Source organism: Heloderma suspectum, chromosome 2, assembly GCF_057233095.1.
Source record: "Heloderma suspectum isolate Gila_16-S chromosome 2, 16-S_ref, whole genome shotgun sequence".
Lineage (NCBI taxonomy): Eukaryota > Metazoa > Chordata > Lepidosauria > Squamata > Helodermatidae > Heloderma > Heloderma suspectum.
In genome coordinates this window covers 172,128,974-172,149,274 of record NC_139459.1, presented here as the reverse complement: position 1 = coordinate 172,149,274, position 20,301 = coordinate 172,128,974, and the positions used below count along the sequence as shown (strand labels likewise).

General features: G+C 49.1%; 1 protein-coding gene across 3 annotated transcripts in view; it reads right to left on the bottom strand.

Moving 5' to 3' along the window:
* Window positions 1–32: 32 nt before the first annotated feature.
* SRPK3 (SRSF protein kinase 3) overlaps window positions 33–20,301 on the bottom strand; it is a 32,570-nt gene continuing 12,301 nt past the window's right edge. For 2 of the 3 annotated variants that reach the window (XM_084836055.1, XM_084836054.1), the window contains exons 9-16: window positions 19,449–19,474; window positions 13,162–13,306; window positions 10,237–10,515; window positions 8,615–8,712; window positions 7,542–7,649; window positions 5,188–5,257; window positions 3,450–3,542; window positions 33–2,541 (exon numbers count right to left, since the gene is read on the bottom strand). In XM_084836055.1, coding sequence (XP_084692181.1) covers window positions 2,357–2,541; window positions 3,450–3,542; window positions 5,188–5,257; window positions 7,542–7,649; window positions 8,615–8,712; window positions 10,237–10,515; window positions 13,162–13,306; window positions 19,449–19,474 — 1,004 coding nt within the window. In that variant the 3' untranslated portion in view covers window positions 33–2,356. The remainder of the gene's footprint in view (window positions 2,542–3,449; window positions 3,543–5,187; window positions 5,258–7,541; window positions 7,650–8,614; window positions 8,713–10,236; window positions 10,516–13,161; window positions 13,307–19,448; window positions 19,475–20,301) is intronic. The other variant, XM_084836056.1, reaches the window with a different exon arrangement.

Here is a 20,301-nt window from a genome sequence, read left to right as displayed (position 1 = left end):
AACACTTTGCCCTTAGAAAAGAGGAGGCGGAGGCTATTGCAAATGTTTTAATGAAAAGTCTTGAATTCAATCCCTGCAACAGCACAGGGGGGTTCAAAACACCCACACACACTCCCCCGACACTGGCACACATAGGCCACACTGAACGCAAAGGCCATGGCTTCGCATGAAAGGGACTGCAGTGCAAGGAAGGAGTATTGTCTCACTCTCCTTAGGCCTAGTGCTTCTGTGACCCAACTTTGGTTTAAACACACTCCTCTCGGGTAACGTTGCACCCAGATGTTTCCATACCCGTTTGGTGCTTTCCAGATGTGTTTGACCGCAACTCCCATCATTCCCAGGCTCGGAAGGATAGGAGTTGCAGTCAAACACAGCTGGAGAATGCCAGGTTGGGAAGGCCGCCCAAAAGGCTTCACACCCACCCACTCCTACAGGCTGAGGCACAACTCCTGCATTCCAGTATTATGGGTTGGATCCTGATTAACTTAGCTGAACCTAGTTCCTCTTGAAAAAAATGGGACTTTAGTTCAACTAACTTAGTTTGGATCCAGCCCGATATCCCTGGGATAGGAGGGCCTGGAACCATGGGTTTAAGCCTGGCTCTAAGTATTCTTTTAGCCCTTCTGTGTCTTTCCTTTAGTCCTAGTTTACTCCTTTTCTGAGTCCAGACTATTTTAGGGAAAGGCTACAGGCCTCCTCCCCTCTTCAGTCCTTCTTCACAAACAGTGGATAGGCTGGCTCCTTTCTGAAGGCACAAAGTAGCTTGAACATTTTCCTCATCTTGAGCTAAGCTTTCTGGAGCAGGTGTTCTCTCTGCCTTAAAAAAATTTTTAAAAGCTGATCACAGGTAGCAAAAGTTTCAATAAATATAAATGGAAGGGAGGGACCGTAGCAGCAACGTGAGATGGCAACAATTCTAGCCACCCCCAAACATCCACCGGGGGGGGGGGGTGTTGGAGGATAATCACACAAACTCTAACATACATGGCTAGCTTTCTTTTCCCCCCACCAGGGTAAGGCTTGAAATGCATTATGCAAATAGCTTGGATATGAGGACTATTGTATTTCCCACTGATCTCAAAAAATTGGGATAACGATTGGATTGATAAAGGAAATGGGCAGTATAGGAATAAAAGGTAACCAGAGATAGGGATGTCACAAGATACAAAAAGTCCAGCTGCTGAAAACGTCTCTTAATGCCTGCCCATTTGCAAAAATGTATTCTCCACAATGAGGGATAGAAACTTGTTTTTAAAGTTGTGATGCTCAGAATACCAAATTATGAGCAGCTACTTGCAACTCAGCCCCTGGCTAGTATAAATATTAGGGACTGCAGCATAATCTATGATCTATATGTCCAGGTGGCGGGGAACAGGACTCACAAATGCTTGTGGGGTGGAAAAGAGGCCTATTCTATCAGGCTGTTTATGCAGCTATTGTTCACCATTCTGGAGAATTCTTCCCAGAAATCCCTGGGTACAGTTACATCCGGTGCTAGGGGCTGATAGTCAGCTGGGAACAGGAATCCCTCCCACTTTGCTACCTGTGCTTTCTCCATGTGCTATCTTCTCTTGCCCCTCCAGCTAGTTCCACCACGGACCTTCCATCCCAAGGTCATGTCACTTTGCATAAATTCATTCACTTGCATAATAATTTTTGCCCAAGAGAGCTCAAGTTTCCTTGGCATGGAAGTTTGTAGGGGCACCCACCAGAGCCACGTGGCACCCAGAAAAGCTGGGTACTCAAAACTAAGAGGTTACGCCATTGCTTCCAACTTCTTGCTCAAGCACTCAGGCACATCATCCAGTTCACCTTCCAAACCGTATTCACATATTTAGCCTGTACCACATTCACACATACACCTGCTGGGAGCTTTTCTTCTCATACTGCTTCCCATCCACTCTCTTGGAGTTAGGAAAGGTGGGAGCCTTTTCCTTCTGCCTTAAAATGGGGACACACACACACACACATTCGCAAGGAGTCCCCAGACTAATTAAAAACAGTCAAACAGTGTCAGTCAAGGCCACCTAGGAAAGATGGCCAGTGACAACACCAAGAAGGCAAACTCTATGAAAAGAACTGGCAAGGGGTCATGGGAATCTTCTGGCTGTGCTTCAGAAATGGCCACAAAGTGATACCTGGGTCCTGGGGTTCTACGTTCAGCTTTACAGCCCCCCATGTAATCAGCTTCTGGTCTCTTATCCTGGAATGCCCCTCACATAGGGGGAGGAAACGGGCGAGAAAAAAACCGTCCTCCCTCCACTCCAGTGACAGCACTAGGCGCCATGCCAGGGTAATCCATGTGGGCTAGCGTCCTCTTACTTCAGCAAGCAGTCCATCTGGACAACGTTTGGCCCTAGGAGTTGAGCCATGGGTGCTCCAGACACTGGGTGGCCGTGGCACGCTCTTCTGGGATGTATTCCATCATGGGCAAGAGGAAGTCTGTGAACTGGGCCGCTTGCTCAAGGGGCCACTCGTATTTCTCTACCAGCACTTCATATAGGCCCCAGTGCTTCAGGTTCTTAATGTGACGCAGTTCCCCTGGGGAAAAAAGGCAAACAAAAGGCAAGGTTGGAGAGAGGCCCAGACTTCTTTGCTTATTTCACACTGAAAAAAATGAAAAATCTGCAACCTGGATATATTTAGCAAATTTGCATGCCCTCTCTTATTTCAGATAATTTATTGTAGTTTATGCTAGTCATAGGGAGGGGCGAAGGTCATGCAGGACACTGAAGTGGTACCCTCTGAACATGGGCCATCATTCAGCAGGTATTGTCCAGGTACTTTCAAGTGTATCTTTACAGACATAAGGGCTAGAAACTTGTTCTTTAAAAAATAAAAATAAACACTGGGATCCTCAGGAAGTGGGTAGGAATACCTAGGGACTGACCACATGACAGTCCTATGACAATGCAAGGTGAAGTGGCCACCAGAGGTGGTAGTTGTGGGAGACAGACAGATCTAAGCCATAGTCTACAATCACTCTTGTACACGCTCAAATGAGCAAGAGTTCCACACAAGAAGACGTCCTGCTGGATTGTGTGTCATATTAATTAAAATGGAGAACCTGAGCTGCAGAATGTACTTGAAAGACCACCAATGCAGCTGTGACGAGGGTGGGATACTGGTTGCTTGCGCATGAAGTCAACCACAACCAATAAAGGTTGTAACCTTCAGGAAATCTACTGCAACTGGGTAGGAAGAGCCCATGCCACACTCCTGCAGTATGCAAACTTTTCTGACCTTGTTGCACCCAATACCTGATTTCAGTCACCCCAGGGTCCCACCTTTCACAACCCCACTCCCACAGACAGGCTTTGAACCGCCCAGAGAGCTTTGGCTGTTGGGTGGTATAGAAATGAAATAAACAAACAAACAAATAAAAAAAGTATAGTTCAGGGTTATGCCTCCTCCAAACCAACATAGAAACATTACACTTCCCAACTTACCTCGCCGATTGAAGTATTCCCGCGAATAGCGCCCCGAAAGAGCAAAGTGCGGGGGGATATCGCCCAGCAACTCAACAATGTGGGCAATGTGATCTGAAAGAGGGAAAATGTCAGAGCCGTGGGGCGTTGGAATGGAAGGCGGTCCCCTTCTGCCACAGAGCTGCGCCCATGTGCTCCAACCATGTTACAGCTGATGAGCACAGGAGAATTTAGTCTTTATGGATCATGCCTGGGGAAGTAGCTGGGTGGGTAAAGCGATAGGACCCAGGCAGGGAATGCAAGTTGGATTCCTTAACGTCTTGGGGCCAGGTTACCTGAACGATAGCCTCTACCCATATATGCCTGCCCAGACCCTAAGATCATCCTCAGTGGCCCTTCTCCGTGAGCCGCTGCCAAAGGAAGTGAGGTGGGTGGCTACCAGGAGGGTCTTTTCTGCTGTGGCACCCCGACTGTGGAATGAGCTCCCTAGAGACATTCACCTGGCAGCTACATTGCACCCGTTCCAGCGCCAGGTGAAGACCTCTTTATTCTCCCCGTATTTTAGCATTTTAGCTTCCTAGTCTTTCAGCTTTGGGGTTTTAAATCACTATTTTAAATCTCTGCATTGCTGCTAGGTTTTATTCTGGTTGTGCTGTTATATTGTGGTTTTGAGCCTTCATATTCTGTACTGTTTTATGCTGCGCTATGTGGTTTTAATTTTTGTGAACTGCCCAGAGAGCTTCAGTTGTTGGGCGGTATAGAAATTAAATAAATAAAATAAATTCCTCCTCAGTAACACAATGCTAAAAGATGCTCAGGGATGACTAATGTGTGCAGTGAACTTGGAATACGCATTCCTAGAAATGTCTACCTATCTAGGGCTGGCACCAAAGGTAGACGTAGGGGCCCACTGACAAGAGCCCCCTGGAGTTAGTTTATTTCATTTATATCCCACCTTTTTCCTCTTGCAAGGAACCCAAGGCGACTTACATTATCCTCCTCCTCTCCATTTTATCTTCACAACAGCCCTGTGAGGTGGGTTGGGCTGAGAGTCTGTGACTGGCCCAAAGTCACCCAGTGAGCTTCCGTGGCTGAGCGGGGACTAGAGCCTGGATCTCCTGGCTCCCAGTCCGACACTCTCATCACAACACCACACTGGCTCTCTTCACATGGTGAAGAGGAGTTGCTGCTCCTCTTCACCATGGCAACCTGCTTGTTCACCTGCCTCCTGCTCCGGCCCAGACAAAGGAGATGGTGAGGAGGAGGAGCAGGAGATGCCGCTGCCTACTTGCTCACTGGCTTTCAGCCTGTCAGTGGCAGCAATTATGAGAAAGAGGAGGTGGCACAAGAGCAGTTGGCGCAATGGCAGTGAGAAGGTGGACTCCCTGAAAGCGGGGTTGGGCGGGCACTGAGGGTGTCTTGCCCAAGGGCCCTCAAAAGCTTGGAGCTGCACTGTGTCCGCCTCAGATGTACACAGGTTTCCCCCGCTACCCACCCTGGCCTTCCATTCTGGAGCACCTTTTCGTCGTCATTTCTTTTCATAGCCAGGGTTTCATCAGCACAGCAGAAAGGGCCAAGCAGTTCCATTTCCCTTCAACATGCCCCTTCCCGTTCGCACCCCTCCAGTGTTCCAGCGTGCCCTTGTGAAAGCAACGGTGGCATCACCAGTGCCCTCCAGATTAAAAAATATCAAGCCAGTTGGCCACACCTCATACACAAGCATGTTGTCCCCATCACTCAACCAGCTAGAGCTTCCTACCTTCATCCCTGGTGTAATCTTCACCCGAGTGTGGTTCAAAGAGGTAATCGCCAGTTGCCAGCTCAAATGCCTACCAAAGAAAGGAGGGAGGGGAATTATCAGGGGGGTCTATGCTCCTGGGGATAATCACCTCTATGGAGAAGAGACGGCTCCTCTCCCCTCATGGCAAATCCCAATTTTTCAGATCAACCAATGTCAGGACTTCAGCCCCCAGGGGATCCTGAACCTCCAGCCTACGTGCCACCACTAACCTCCAGCCAAAGGCAGGGAACCACAAGGAAACCAGTCAGATCATCGAGGAAGCCTAAGCAGCTGGCCATAAGGGGTCATGTGGTATTGTCTGTAAAGGTTTTCGGGGCAGGCTTATTCACTAGCCTAAATAGCAAGGGGATTCTGCTGCTGACACTGCCCTGCCCACCACAAAAGAAAACTTGGCAGGAGCTGTGACCGACATCTGAACATCTGTGCCATCATGCACCAAAATCAGATCACAAGAACGCCCAGAGAGCTATTTATTCTCAAAGCATGAGGACTGTGCTGACGTGTTTTGTGGATTGCTTTATACACCACACAGCTGTCATGCGGACTCTGGTTCAGCTGCTGGTATTACGTGGTTAGATTAAGGTGTTTCTGTGAAGCAGCTGTAGAGAGAAAGAACGCACGCACCCAACCAGCCCCGACCTTTTCCTTTGAGTCCTTTGTGCCAGCCTTAGAGGAATCTGCCTCTAATGCAGGGGTGTGGAACTTGTGGCCCCTCAGATGTTTTTGGACTGCAACTCCCATCAGCCCTCACCATTGAGTATGCTGGCTCCGGCTGATGGGAGTTGTAGGCCAAAACATCTGGAAGGCCACATGTTGCCCACCCCTGCTCTAACGCGGTTTAAGCAACTTCACAAGAATGACATAAAACAATATGATAACTCCATCGTAAGGAGCCATTTTCAAGAGGTCTTTGTGAGGAGGACATGTGAGACATGCAAGGCAGCCTTCAGAGGCGTCTGCCGCACCTAGCTTATGATGGCTTGGATTAAAGCTTCTAAAGGGAGTGAGGTTTTAATACAAGTTCTCATTTTACTTTAAAGGTGTGGCCATCCCATTTTAAATAGGACTGTCAACAAAGGAAGGACATTTAATCCATTAACCACATAGCACTTGACTTACTCCATTTAAAACAGGGGCGGGCAACTTTTGGAGGGCTGCATTGCCCTCCCACCAAACCCACCAGGGGCCGCACCCCACCCCTACAAGCTGCTGAATTTGCGGCAGCGGCAAGAAAAGCAGCGATATTGCAAGGAAACAAAGGCATGCGGGAAGTGCATGGCTTGTTTGCGAGCAGTTTTGTGCTCCCAGGAGGCTTCCTTGCAAAATCATTGCTTTTTTTTGCCAGTGCCACGGTGGCAAATTCAGCAGGGATGGTGGGAGAAGTGGGGGTTCAAAAACAGCCATGGAGGGGGCCATGGGAGGCCCACCCAATTCAAAGCAAGCTTACACGTTACTCCACCGCCGCAACACAGGAGTCTGCCAGACTGAAATTATTGTGAGGTAACACATAATTTAGCAAACCAGAGCTACCACACTGTCGTTAGAAGGGAAGGCCATCTTTAATATTTTCTTTAAAATTATAAAACTACAGAGCTATTTCTATTGTTTTTCTGTTGTGCTGGGTATCGAGGGCAGGAGCACATCCCTGTTGGGCTCAGCCTTGGAGGCTAGGAAAGCAACAAGGCCATCTTGTTGCTTTCCAAGCCTCTCTGAGGCTCAACACTAGGCTGGTGAGACCCCTCTCCTTTCTCCTGAGCCTGGAGAGGGGCAGGGCCATTTTCCAGAACTTGTGCTGCCTTCGGAAAGGCGCAAGAAACATCTTGCTGAGGGATGTGAGAGACGATCTTTTTGATGGAAGAACAGCCCTGCCGGATCAGACCAAAGGTCGGCCGAGTCCGGCATCCTGTTTCCCACAGTAGCTAACCAGATGCCTCTGGGAAGCCCGTAAGGAGGACACAAGGGCAATAGAGTTCTCCTGCTGTAGCCCACCAGAAACTGGTATTCAGTGGCACACCGCCCCTGAATCTGGAGTTGCATAGAGCAACCACAGGTAGTATCGAAGGGTCTTTGAGACTCAGAGCAAAATTAGCAAGATTCTACCCACCGACCCACCTCTTCTCCAGGCATTGGAAGAACAGAGGGGAAGTCTCACCAGAACTTAAATATGCTTGCAAGGGTGAGCTGCCGACCACACTTGTTGATGTGTTTGCATAAAAAACTGAACCCCAAGCACTGCAATTAAAACTACCATCACCAGAATCTGGCACAGAAGATAAGTAAGAAGGAGCTGGGAAGGAAGCTCTTCAACATACCATACATGCTGTACTCCAGATATCAGCTGGAGTGCTGTAGATGGCACCAATTAGGACCTCCAGCGCCCGATATTGGCGGGTCTGAATGTCCTCAGTAAAATGTTTGTGCTGAGGAAATTAAGATGATGATGAGTGTCACACACAGGCAACACAGCCCACATCCTGCACTCCCCACAATAAAATGTAATACATTTATAGTAATAAATATGTAAATAAAAACCCCATGACAGGCAACCCCTTCAAAGAGCCGCCCTGCAGACCAACCCAAATGGCCTTCCCGATGACACAGTTGCGTCAGCTCAGAGCTTGTGTGCGCTGCCCACCAAACCACAGCCCTGCTCAATCCTCCTGCTGCCTTCCAAAAGGCAGACTGCTCCCCTCACAACAGAGCGCACCATGCTCCTAACAGTATATGGCTCTTACCAGTCCCACATGTACGCCTTGCTCCTTGGCAGCTTCCTCTGAGATACCAATGAATGTACTTTCTATTATACATATTCTCTACAAATATGAGTTTCTTTTTTTAACTCTATAACAACAACATGGTTAGCGTGGTGGACTCTTGCCAGGGAGGTCAGAGTTCAAACCCTCCCTTCAGCCATGAAGCTCATTAGATGATCCTGCTGCCAGTCACTCACTCTCAGTCTAGCCTACCTCACAGGGTTGTGAGAATTAAGTGGGGGGAACCCACCATGAATTTATTAGAAGGAGGCTACAAATGCAGTTACTAAGTAATAAATAATAATTTCCTTATTTATAGCCCTGCAAAAATTGAAAATTTCCCCTGAAGTATTTGTGATGTATTCTCTTCTTTGAGGGTGGGGGGAAGGGTGATTATTCTTTTCTGTGCCTTCCAAGTTTGCTGCAAATACCTCCTCACATATAGAGTATTCCATCTTCTGCAATTTACAATCTTCTGAAAGCTTTCCCTGATGCTCCATCAGAATTTTCCCTATTCCCCATAGCCTAAACCCTTAAACAAGCAATATGCTCCCCACCCCTCTGCAATATAATCCCCATTTCCCAATTTCCATGGGCAACCCAACCAACCCTGCCCCCGTTGTCACACTCACCACCCAGCAGGCATTGCCCAGATCTGCTATCTTCACTCTGATCTTGTCTGCATTTTGGGGTTCCAAGGGGTTCACCAGGAATTCAGAGGTACCAAAAGCTGTTAAGACAGCCAAGGGTGGGGAATAGAGTTTTAAAAACAGAAAGACAAAAAGCCATTGTGTGGAATGGCAATCCAAACATCAACCTCACAACCGCCCTCTAAAACAAAGTGCCTAAAAGTTGTTTGGGAGGTACCAGCTCAAAACATATTGGTGCTTAAGAAGGAAAATCCAAAATGGCGACTCCTTCTCTCTCAACCCCCACTGTATATATTATAATAAATGAATTAACTGTCCATTTGCCATCCCTTATATGGGATTGCTTTATTCCCTTGTTCAAAATGGCCACAAAGAAGGGGAAGAATAACAACCTGACAATGGTTTGGGAGTCTCCCGTGAGGCAGGGAGTACCATGGACAAAGTTCTGTGGGACACCATGGGGTTGGGAAATGACCACAACTTCAACTGAGCCAGGGCTCATTCCCAAAGCCAGCCCTGGAACATGATGGGTGCTCCCAGATGAGGCTTTTATGGCGCCACCGTCCTGCCTCATTTACGGATTATGGAAGGTTGAGATGTTGTTGTCCCCTACTTGCAACCTTCCTGGGTTTCCCCACAGCTTCTTCCATCTTTTCTCTTACTGCACAAAAACCATTAAGGAAGAAAAGATGGAATAGCTGCACAATGTCTTTCGATTGGTACTGCTGGGAGCTCTCAATCAGAAAGGAGCCTTGAAGTCACCATAAAGAACAGTGCCTTTGAGCACATAAGGAACGTATCTCCCTTACTACTGAGAAGATACAAGCAGCCCCCCTTCCCCCAACATCCGAGATCAGGTCGCAGTGATTCATTTCCAGGCAGGCCTGACGGAGCTCAGCACCTCCCTTTTTAGAAGTTAACCACCCAGCCAGCAATGCTGGCACACACTACTTAGTCACATAAAGCAGATTCACTCAGAAATTAAAACTCTCCCGTGAGCCCAAAACACTCATCCACAGAGGAGGCTGCCTGCTAAGTCTGTGTGTAACTGACTGCTCCCGTCGGGCCCCCTTCCCACCAGGCTTGCTGGGGCAGACAATTCTGCCAATTCTCTGCCTCAGATGCGACTGAATCTTTCAATCACTCCCAAAATCAGAATCACCTCAGAGGAAGGACACTCCAAAGAGGAGGGGTGGGGAACGTATGGCTCCCCCATCTCTTGTTGGACTACAATTCCCATCATTCCCTCACCATTGGCTGTGCTGGCTAGGGCTGATGAGAGTTGCAGTCCAACAACAGCTGGAAGGCAACATGTTCCCTACCCCTGCCAAACAGAGACTCATGCAAACATGTTCTCTTTGGAAGGTGGGCAATTCTTACTCTTAAAAATGGACTGTGACATGTGCCTCCAGTTTTACTTCAGGAACAAGCTGTCCCTCTGGTGTCACAACTCTGGCCAAGGTAGGGAGATGTTGTACCTGGGGTGCGGGGAACTGTAGATGCCAACAATGGAAGGCTAAGATTGTTCACCAATGTTTGGTCCTACACATGTCTCCTTGGAGACCTTGCTCTGTGGGGACACAGGACTGGAGATGGATACTCACTGCTGGGGGAGAGAAGCCCTCCACGCTCCCGCTGGTTGGAAATGCCCGACATGGCTGAGCCAGAGAAGAGGGACCCTGAGAAGCCTGAGGTGGCCGAGTCAGGGCTGAAGCGGCGGCTGGCCGTGCCCGGCGGAGAATGCCCGTTGCAGCTGTCGTAGGCATTGTGTGTGAAGAAGCCAGAGGATGAGGTCAGGCTCTGGGGGCTGCAGGCTAGAGACCCCCCCGAGGGCTCTGCCCCTCCAACTGTGGAGACTGAGATGGGGGCTCCATCACACAGGCCTACAGAAGACGAAAGAAGAGGATCAGGGTTTCCCAGTTTCCCAATGTTGTGAAAAAGCATGAATCAACATTGGCTAAGAAAGAGCAACAGAGCTCTGTCTGTGGCTGCATTCACCAGGCTTTCCTTAACCTGTAAGGTCCAGGACTTACTCCCCTGTTTTATTGTTATGTTGTTAGGGTTTAAGCATTTGTATCTGGTTTTATATTGTTATATTGTATTTTTATTTGTGAACTGCTTAGGGATTTTAGTATATTAACCAGTATAAAAGCATTATAAACAAATAAACAAATGAATAAATAAATCTGTGTGTGATGTGGATAAAAAGACATCCAAGAGACAGAGGTAGGAACCAAACGGACATTTTGTACATCCTATCCAAACACTTGGAATGCAAAGTATCAAAAAATCAAAACCTATTTATTACTAATACCCAATGAACAGTACTCACAACACATACACACTTCTCTTATCGCTATGGCCGTACTTCTCACTGAGGTGGTGAGGCCACCCGGGTTTGGAGCCTGCCCCATTTCATACTGCAGGGCACTCTCAGGATTAAATATTCCTCTACACCAAAAAGAAAAACCCTTTCACATGGAAAATGGACACAGCAAGGAGAAAAGTAGATTAGAACCCTTCTGACATCTAGTTTCCCACGCATAGGATTGCGCTCTTATTTCTTTATGGTATGGAGAAGCATTCAATCGCATAAGGCTCCACCTGTAGGCTGAAGTGGCATACATGTGGTCACCCCATGAAGCAGATTGGTGGGAGATCCAGGCCAGATAAAAGGAAGGGCTTCCTCACACAGCGCAGAGTTAAATGGTGAGATGTGCTACCACAAGATGATGCAATGGCCACCAACTTGAAAAGCTTTAAAAGGGGTTAGTCAAATTACTGGAACATAAGGTTATCAAAGGCTACTGGTCGTGATGGCTACATATTGCTGGGAAATACGAGCCAGGAAATGCTATTGTGCACAGGACCTGCTTGTGGGCTTCCCAGAAGCATCTAATTGGCCTCCCTGAGTGCCATTTTTTGGTTGAAAGGCGGGATACAAATACAATAAATGAGTAAGTACTGTGTGAACAGAATACTGGACTAGATAGGCCTTCAGTATGATCCAGATTAGCTCTTCTTGTGTTCTTGCATATTGTCCAAATACAGCTTTAGCAATGGAATAAGAACTAGGCTTATATACTACAGTTTGAAAACCGTTCAGTTTTCTTGCCAGTCTGTACAATTTGTATGCATTGATACAACAGGTTTCACTTTGCACTCTGAAAATACATGGCAATGTATTTGTGATGATTTAAAAATGGATGTGCTGGCATATGCGAATGGTTCACACTGGCCCCCCAAAACGTGAATCTGTTTTCAAATGGCAGTATGTAGTGACATCAGAGTTCTGGATCTTTTATGAATACTGTTAATATTTGGGAAATAACGCTTGGATATTAATTTAAGTCCATTTTTGTACCTTAACTCTTTTGAGTAACAGTTTGTGTCATCCGCTACCCCACCCCAAGACTCTCATCGTACTAACAAATATGCAAGGAAACTGCTGCACATGCGAAGACAAACGTGCAGAACAGAAACAGGCTGACTGAGGACGTCTCCTTACAGCATGGATGGGAAACCTCCGGGCCATGAGCTGAATTTGGCCTGCCCATCTGGCTCACAAAAGCCTCCAATGGGGCCCCTCCCCCAAGCCTCACCCCTCAGAGAAGGGGGCAAGAGAATAGCTCCAGACTGAGCCATAGGGCAGTCTCTTCGCTCCCCCGTCACCTTTCACAGTTGGGGAGCAAACCTACTCCGTGGGCTTCATCTGCCCTTTGCCTTTCGCAACTGGGAAAGCTGGGCAAAGCTGACCGTGTGTGTGTGTGTCTGGAGGGCAAGGCAGACATGTCCAGGGGGGGCCACATGCCAGCAGCTGGGGTGACCCAGCCACTTTGGGCTGCAGCCCTGCCCACTGCTGGCATGTGACTCCCGCTGTGCTTGCTTGGAGTCAATTCGGTCCTTGGGCCAAAAAAGGTTCCCCGCCTCTACCTTGCGGGCTTGCTGTGTACAAGGGAGGGGAGCATGCCAGCCAAACTTGCAACAGGTAATGCAAATGCATATGGAACGTAAGAGCAGCCCTGGTGGATCAGGCCACGGGGTCCATCCAGTCCAGCATTCTGTCCAACTGCCTGTGGGAAGCCCACAAGTAGTACATGAGTGCAACAGCACCCTCCTGCCCACATTCCCCAGCAACTGATGCACATAGGCTATAAGCTACCTCCAGTACCGCCTCCAATACTAGAGGGAGCATATAGCCACCCAGGCTAGTAGCCCTTGATAGCCTTTATCTCTTCCATAAATGTGTCCAATCCGCTTCTAAAGCCATCCGAATTGGTGGCCATTGCTGCACCTTGCGGTAGCGAACTGCATAGTTTAACGAGGCACTGTGTGAATACAGGAGTAGAGGAGCAAGTGAAGACACGCAAGCCCAAATGTTTAAACTGGGCAAAGGCACAGGACAGCAAGTGTACGAACTGAGGACTCTTGTGTGTGTGAGAGAGACAGAGTTCATCAAGCCTGCAGACTTGGCCACACAGGGGGAACTGCCTATACCACAGCAGGCCACTCCCCACCCCCAACCTTACCTGGGGTGAGCACGGACTCGCTGCCGTCACCCACCGCCCCTTCCTCCAGCTGCTGAAGGTCTCGAAGGCGTTCAGCCAGGAGATGACTCTGCCGCTTCTGCTTCCTCTTCAGTTTCTTCCTCTTGTTCTTCGAAAGCTTCCCGTTCTGGGAGATGAAAGGGCCTCATGTCACAGGGCGGCATGGGAAAGGGAGGTGGCTAGGGGTGGGGTGGAAGCGCGCCAATAGCCATGTGCCAGCCCATGGTGCTTGGGGGCAGGCATGGGGGGAATTAGAAAGAGCAAACCAAGGGAATCACCTGGGAGCAAAGGGGGCTGTCAGTGGGCAGGGGTAGCCCAGAACAGCAGAGGTGTCATCCCACAACAAAACACGCAAGGTGCAAGGGAGTAGCTGTGTGCAAACAAATCGGGGGGGGGCAAAGAGGGGGGAGAGCATAGCAAAAAAGGCACTGCATATCTGTAAGATACACAAGGAAATGCATATAAACAGTACAAGTGTTACGAGCAAATAGCTGGAAACTAAGGCCTTAGTACTGAGGCCATGTCCGAGCTGCTCCACTTCAGATTACAGGTGGGGGCTCACATGATCAAAGTGTTCCCCCCCAAAAAACTCCTCCACCGAGAAAACTAGCATGTCAAGGAAGAAGGCTAGGCTAGGCCAGCTCCCTGCCCTGCTGTCTGACATGCAGGTAATCTTCGTGTAGGGATGTATTTAGTTGGGTACGGAGGAAGATTTCAACCATGTCAGTGACACAGCCTGGACATGGATCGATCACCTCGCTGAGCACTGGGCCTAAGTGAAGAATATCATGCCAGGGAAGAGGAGCCTGTGTAAAGGCACAAATAAAACACAACAGGAGGGATTAGAGCAGGGTAGGCATGCAAAAGGTGGGCCTATACAGCAAGCTGGGTGGGTCCAAGGCCAGCCCAGCTGCAGAAACAAGCAGTCAGTCAGGCCAATCATATATTTAGGTGCCAAGAAAACAGAGCATCGTCCAAGAACTGAGCCTCAGGATCCCTTCTGATCCTGTAAAGCAGGGGTGGGGAACATGTGGCCCTCCAGATGCGGTGGGCTAGGACTGGTGGGAGTTGCAATCTAACATCTGGAGAGCCATACGTTCCCCACCCCTGCTGTAAAGGACCCTGGGGCCCAGCACTCAGGCTGCATGGAGCTGCTGCTCAAGATGGTAAAAGGTCTTGGGGTCAGCCCTTGCCAAAGCAAAAGCGGGGCAGGAGCAAATGAACGACGTACAGAGACAAGGGCGCGCTCGGTGGCAGAAGCGTGAACTCCGGAGAACAGGCACAAGGCATGAAGAGCGTGCAGCTGGGAATGAGAAGACAAATAAACCATAACAGGTGTGCAAGGGGGAACAATCTTGTACTTGCACAGGCAGAAAGGGATACATATTCAGGTGCGTGCGTGCGTGTAGATGGCGATATATACATGTGCGTACATGCACAGGTATTTTTGAGATGGAAAAGGAAATCAGGCATGTGAGCGTGAAAAAGAAAACAAAGAAAAGCTATAGTTGGCGCATATGAAATACAGCCCACTTGGTTTCCAGAATGGCCACTCTATGATCCACCACTAATGCAAGAGAGCAGCAGGGATAACCATTGGGCATCAGCGGCAGGAACTAAACTCGGGATTATGGGATATAAAAGGGCAATGGCTACAGCACTTTCATTTATGTGCAAATCCATGAACCTATACAAGTTTTCCTCACATGCACACCTGGGAGCCACATTACAAAATATGGGCGCCTTGGTACTGAGCCATGGACCCACGTGTACAGAAATGCAAGGAGGGAACTGGCCAAAGACGGAGGGCTCTGCCGCATGAACCAAGGGACCTCCTTCTTGGGACAGCTTTGTGTGTTGCAAGGGAGCCGATGGCAGAGTCAGCAAAACACATTCTCTTGCCATAATTCTGGTGGAATGTACAAAAAGAGCCTCCCACAACCTCATGCCCTCCAGATGTTTTGGACTATGACTCCCATTATCCCTCAACTGGCTGGGGCCGATGGGAGTCTAAAATATCTGAAGGGCAGGAGGTTGGGGGAGGCTGTACAAAAAGGAACTTGCCCAGGTGATTTCTCTACCTACAGTTTTGGCAGGGATGAGAGTGGCACAAGCAGATTTTGCACACAAGGAACACAGAGCTCAGCCCTGCAAAGTTCATGTTTACAGTGCTGGGGGCATAGGCACCCCCAGAGGGCTCCATTCCCATGGAAGAAAGTGGGGCTTGCAAATTGGGAATTCTCTCACATAGCTGAGGACCTTCTTGGGTGTTCTGTGCAGAGTGAGAATGGTGGCATGTTGGGGCCTTTCTTGGGGCCCTAGCCCTGCTTTTCCATACGCAAGTCAAGGGTGGGCAAAAAGTAGTTCAGGGTCTGCTGGAAGACTTCTGGGCGATCTGCAGCAGATCACCAAGGCGTTTGGACTCCCAACATCAACGACTAGCTTCCCTCCCCCACCCTTCTAAATTAGGCTGCCGAGGTGGAAGAGAGCTGGCGGCGGGGAACCAGGAGCTGATTTGGGTGTCAGGACTGTCAGCTCAGTTCTGGTACTGAAAACAAATTCCTAGGCTGAGCATATTTATTTATTTAAAATATTTCGGAATCACCCCTCCGCTCAATGAGTGCTCAGAGAGAGGCCCTTAATTTTAAGAGTATGTTCCCCTACCTGCCACAGCCACCATTTTGCGCTTGGTCCTTGTTAGAAGATTGCAGGCTTCTTGTAACACCCCCCCCCCCCCACGGTTGATCCCACATGTCAGATGCCTGCCTGCCTGTGCCTTTTAGCAGAGGTGTGGTAAGAGGAAGCACAAAGGAGACGTGCTTCCTTTTGCTCTGTTTCATTGTAACATGAGGATGCACACTAAGGCAGTAATCAGAAAGCCAAACGGCATCGTTTCTTGTTTTTGGAAAGGGTGAAAAAATGTGGATCAGGATGACTATAAACCTACCATGACAGAGATAAGGCTCCCTGCCCCATAACCACCAAGCTTTCCTTATTGAGGGCATAGTTGGCTGAATTATATATGCAGCCTTTCAAAGAAATAGCTAACCATGCCATCGGGTGCCCACATGATTTGGCTTCTGAGCAACAGTTAAGAATTGAATTTGAGAGCTCAGGCTAGAAGCAGCCAAGAGGCCTTGTGTGGCCCATAACTGCCACGAGGGAGAGGAAGAGTACTAGCCATTCATTACCTGGCCAAAAAGGTTCTCTGAGCCTGTCACACCACTACCCAGCTGTTGCTAGGACAGCGACTTGCAGAGGGGCTAGTCACACCAGCCAAAGCAGCCCACCCAACTGTGGCCAGAATGGGGCAGGCTAGTGTCGCTCCCTGACCCCCTATAAAGGCTACTGGGCCAGGCTTCCAGTCTCTCTCTTGCTGGCTGTAGAACACTTCTGCCTCCCCCCCCCCTCTGTTTTTACCTCACCCTGTCCTCAACAGCACAGAAACCGTGCTTGACCGCCTCCCGCCTCAGCAACACCATTACAACAGGGGTGCTGAACTTCTTTCAGCCAGGGGGCCAAATTCCATTTCAGAGGAGTTATTGGGAGGGAGGCAGGGGCAGCATTCCTTTGGTGGGCAGCGTGGGACCAAAATACCACCATATTGTAGCTTAAAGCTCTTACTGCCCATAAGTAAGCCTTAGGAGAGGCATTTCAACATTTTCAAACAGGGGGAAAAGTGCACAAAAGCCGGGAAGCCACCAAGCAATAAGTGGTCAGGGGAAAGGGGGCGTGGCCATCGGAGGAACCCCAGAGGGCTGGATTTGGCACCTGGGTCGGAGGTTCTACACCCTGGCATTACAAGGTATGGGAGAAACTAAATCTTCAAACAATTGTGCAAAGCCAGTGAGGTTCTTCACAAAGCATGCTAACCTACACTCAGTGGTTGAGTGTGGGTTGTTTTGAACCAGTTATTTGTTGAAACATGGGCTAGTGTGCTGTCTGAATGCAGCACGTTTTCCATAGGGTGGGTATCGTGTTGTCTGAACACAGCCAGGGTAGCTTGTTAACCATGCAGTTTGGGTTGTTAACCACCCTGAACAACCCAAAAACAAAACATGGGTTCTCAAGGTGGCTTCTTCGAGAAAATAAGCTACACTGCATGGTTAACAAGCCACCCTGGCTGCATTCAGACAACACGATAACCCACAGTTCAACGAACAACCTGTGTTTCAAAACAACCCACACTCAACCACTAAGTGTGGGTTAGAGTGTTGTGTGAACAGCATCAATGTATCTCTACATTTAACTGGCCTAGTTTATTCCGACTGTACAATATGAGCTCCTGGGGAGGGGGGTATATGCAGAGTAAACCTGGCCCCAATGGTTGCACTTGCATGGCTTCTTAACCCTGACTGTGGCACAGGCAGGATGGAGAGAAGCAAACCTCTGCAAAGGGTTCATGGCACAAAATGCACCACAGTGCGCCCAACAGCACAGGTAAGTAAAAAATGTCTGTGCACAGAAGGGAATTCAAGCACTTGGTGACAAGCACAAGTCTGTGTGCATCACCGGATGCTCGTGCAAGTGGTGCAACTCAGCAACATGGTTGAGATTTCAAATCCTGGTTAAGATTTAGTCCCCAAGTCCCATTAACCCTGCCTAATGCGTCAGCGCTGATGCAATACTTAAACATGGGAGCAAGCAGGACAAGGGGAATTAATAGGCAAGAGGGAAGGGAGTGTATGCCCTTATTGCCCACTCCCCTTCTCTTACCCATGGTTATGAGGTTGCCAGAATTATCTCTAAATTGGCTCTGTTCCCTTAGGAGCAAACTCACTCATTGCTCGCTATGACTGCAAACATGCTGGTGGAGCCGCTGTTCAGGGGGCCCATTCTGAAACTCAATTAACGCTCTGTGGATTGTGGCATCTTCGCTTCTAGCATGAAATCGGTTGAATCCAACCAGTAGATCATCTCAGGGGGGAAATGTTTTGCTTCCTGTAAGAACACCTCCTTGGAACTCTTAACCAGGAGGAAAGCAGTAATAAGCAAAAGCAGTAGATGCTAAAAGCTCTAGGAAGTGGGCCAAGAAGGGGTCAAGAAGTAGTCCGTCTTCAGGCTGCACACCTCCATGATCGGTTCCCCCACACTGAGTCCGCTCTCTGACCCTGTGTTGCCTGCCCCACAGGCTCTTGATCTCCTCTGCTCGTCGAAGCCCTTAACAAAGGTTCCACATTCAGCAAAGGACACTTTATTTTAAGACTACACAATAAAGTACACCAGTTAGCGGAATCTATGCAAATTCGCCCAGCTTCCACAGCATTCCATGCAAAGAATTCAAGGTTTTTCATTTGCCTTCAAGTGTGCATCTGACAGCATCTTAATTGGACTCAATATAGCAATCCTCTTCTCCCCTCCCTCTCTCTCCCCACTCCACCGTGGTGGGCCAACCAGAAAGTGAAATGAAATGGCCGCCGACCCTGGGCAATGGATTTGGGGTGCCATTGCGGGCGGCAGAGTGGAAGATCTGATCCACAGGGCAGACTCAACCCGCAAGCTCTCCTGCATGGACCACTGAAATGAGCGGGAGCCAGGCAAGAGCATTAGATTGTTGTGCTGCATTAAATAGGGGAATGGGAACATTTTCCACAGAAAGCGCTAAAATGTCTCGGGGTGGGCCTGGACTAGGTGGATGGGTCATAACTCAGTGGCAGAGCACCTGCTTTGCCGGAAGAAGGGCCAAAGCTCACATTGCCAGGTAAATGGGGCAGGCAGCATGTGATGTGAGAGGCCTGGGTCTCCGACCTTGGGGAGCCGCTACCAGCCGGAGGAGGCAACCCCGGACTAGTATTCTGATCTGGTTGAAGGCAGCTCCACATATGTTTTTTTCTTGTTTCCTATGAAGAGAGCACCCAGGATTGTCTCACCTACAGCCCAACAACCTGCTCTGAGAACAGCCCATGCATGGCTGAGATTGTTCAGAGAGCTTTGGCTACTGGGTGGTGCAGAAATGAAATAAATAAATAAATAATAATTAATTGCCCTTCCTTTCTCTAGCGTTGGCTTCCATGTGAAAAAGTGTCCTCGGTAGGATCTGTAAGTCTGGATTGTTGGTAAATACAGGTGTGGCCTTGGATGCAAATTGCCAAACCGGGAGGTGGGGGAAGGCCCATCTGCCCATCCATCCACACAAGGCAAGCAGCTGTGGTGGGTATCAGCCAGCTAGCTCCACAGAGTGAGCAAGCTTGAAAGACAGGCAATCCCAAACTTCATTGTTTCCCCACTGCCCCTGGATGGGGTCGGGGCACCCAGAGTGGGGGACTTACCAGGCTTTCCTGGGGTGCAGAGCTGACTGAGGGAAGAGGTGCACAGATGGAGTGAGGAGAGAGAAGGGGGAGAGAGAAAGAGACAGAAATGATTCCCAGAATCACAGAGCCAGGAAATCCAAGGCGAACAAACATCAATCAGTAACACTAAGAAGGTACAGGGCACCCGAGGGAGAGGATCTGGGGGGCTGGGCTCCCCAGTGTGTCTGGACTGGCATTCTAGTGCCCGAGCAGTGAAGCCATGATCTTTCCCACTTTACCCCAACTTTCTCTATGGCCACACTTGGCACAATCTTGAATAGGGAAATGACCACTTTGGTGATCCTTAACAGAATCTGAGCCTGATCAAATCAGCCTCCCCCACACTTGAGCCCTCTAGATGTGCTGGACTGAAACTGCCATTATTCCCAGCCAGTATGCTGGTGGGAATGATGGGAGTTGCAATCAAACACATCTGGAGGGCCCAAGGTTGGTGGAGCATGAAATAAATCTGCAGAATTTTGAGACTGCAGCATCACTCAGACTTCCACCAGGCTATGGCCCCTATAGAGGCATTCATTCAAGTTGTTTCTAGCAGCCATACTGAGGGCCTGTGTGTTTTCTGCAAGTCAGCATCCCAATCGTCTCAGCTTTTCATTTACAAACATGTGTCCAGCATGCACAACTGCAAGAACATGCTTGAAACTGTGAATCTGATGCCTAATGAAGTCTTTGAAGCCAGTCCAGGGCAGGGCCTAGGTTTCCTGGTGGCGAAAGCATGGTCTGGAACCTGCTGCCATCCGGGTGTGCTGGACTGTTACTCCCATAAACCCCAGGCAGCATGGGCAATGGTCAGGGATGATGGGAGTTATCA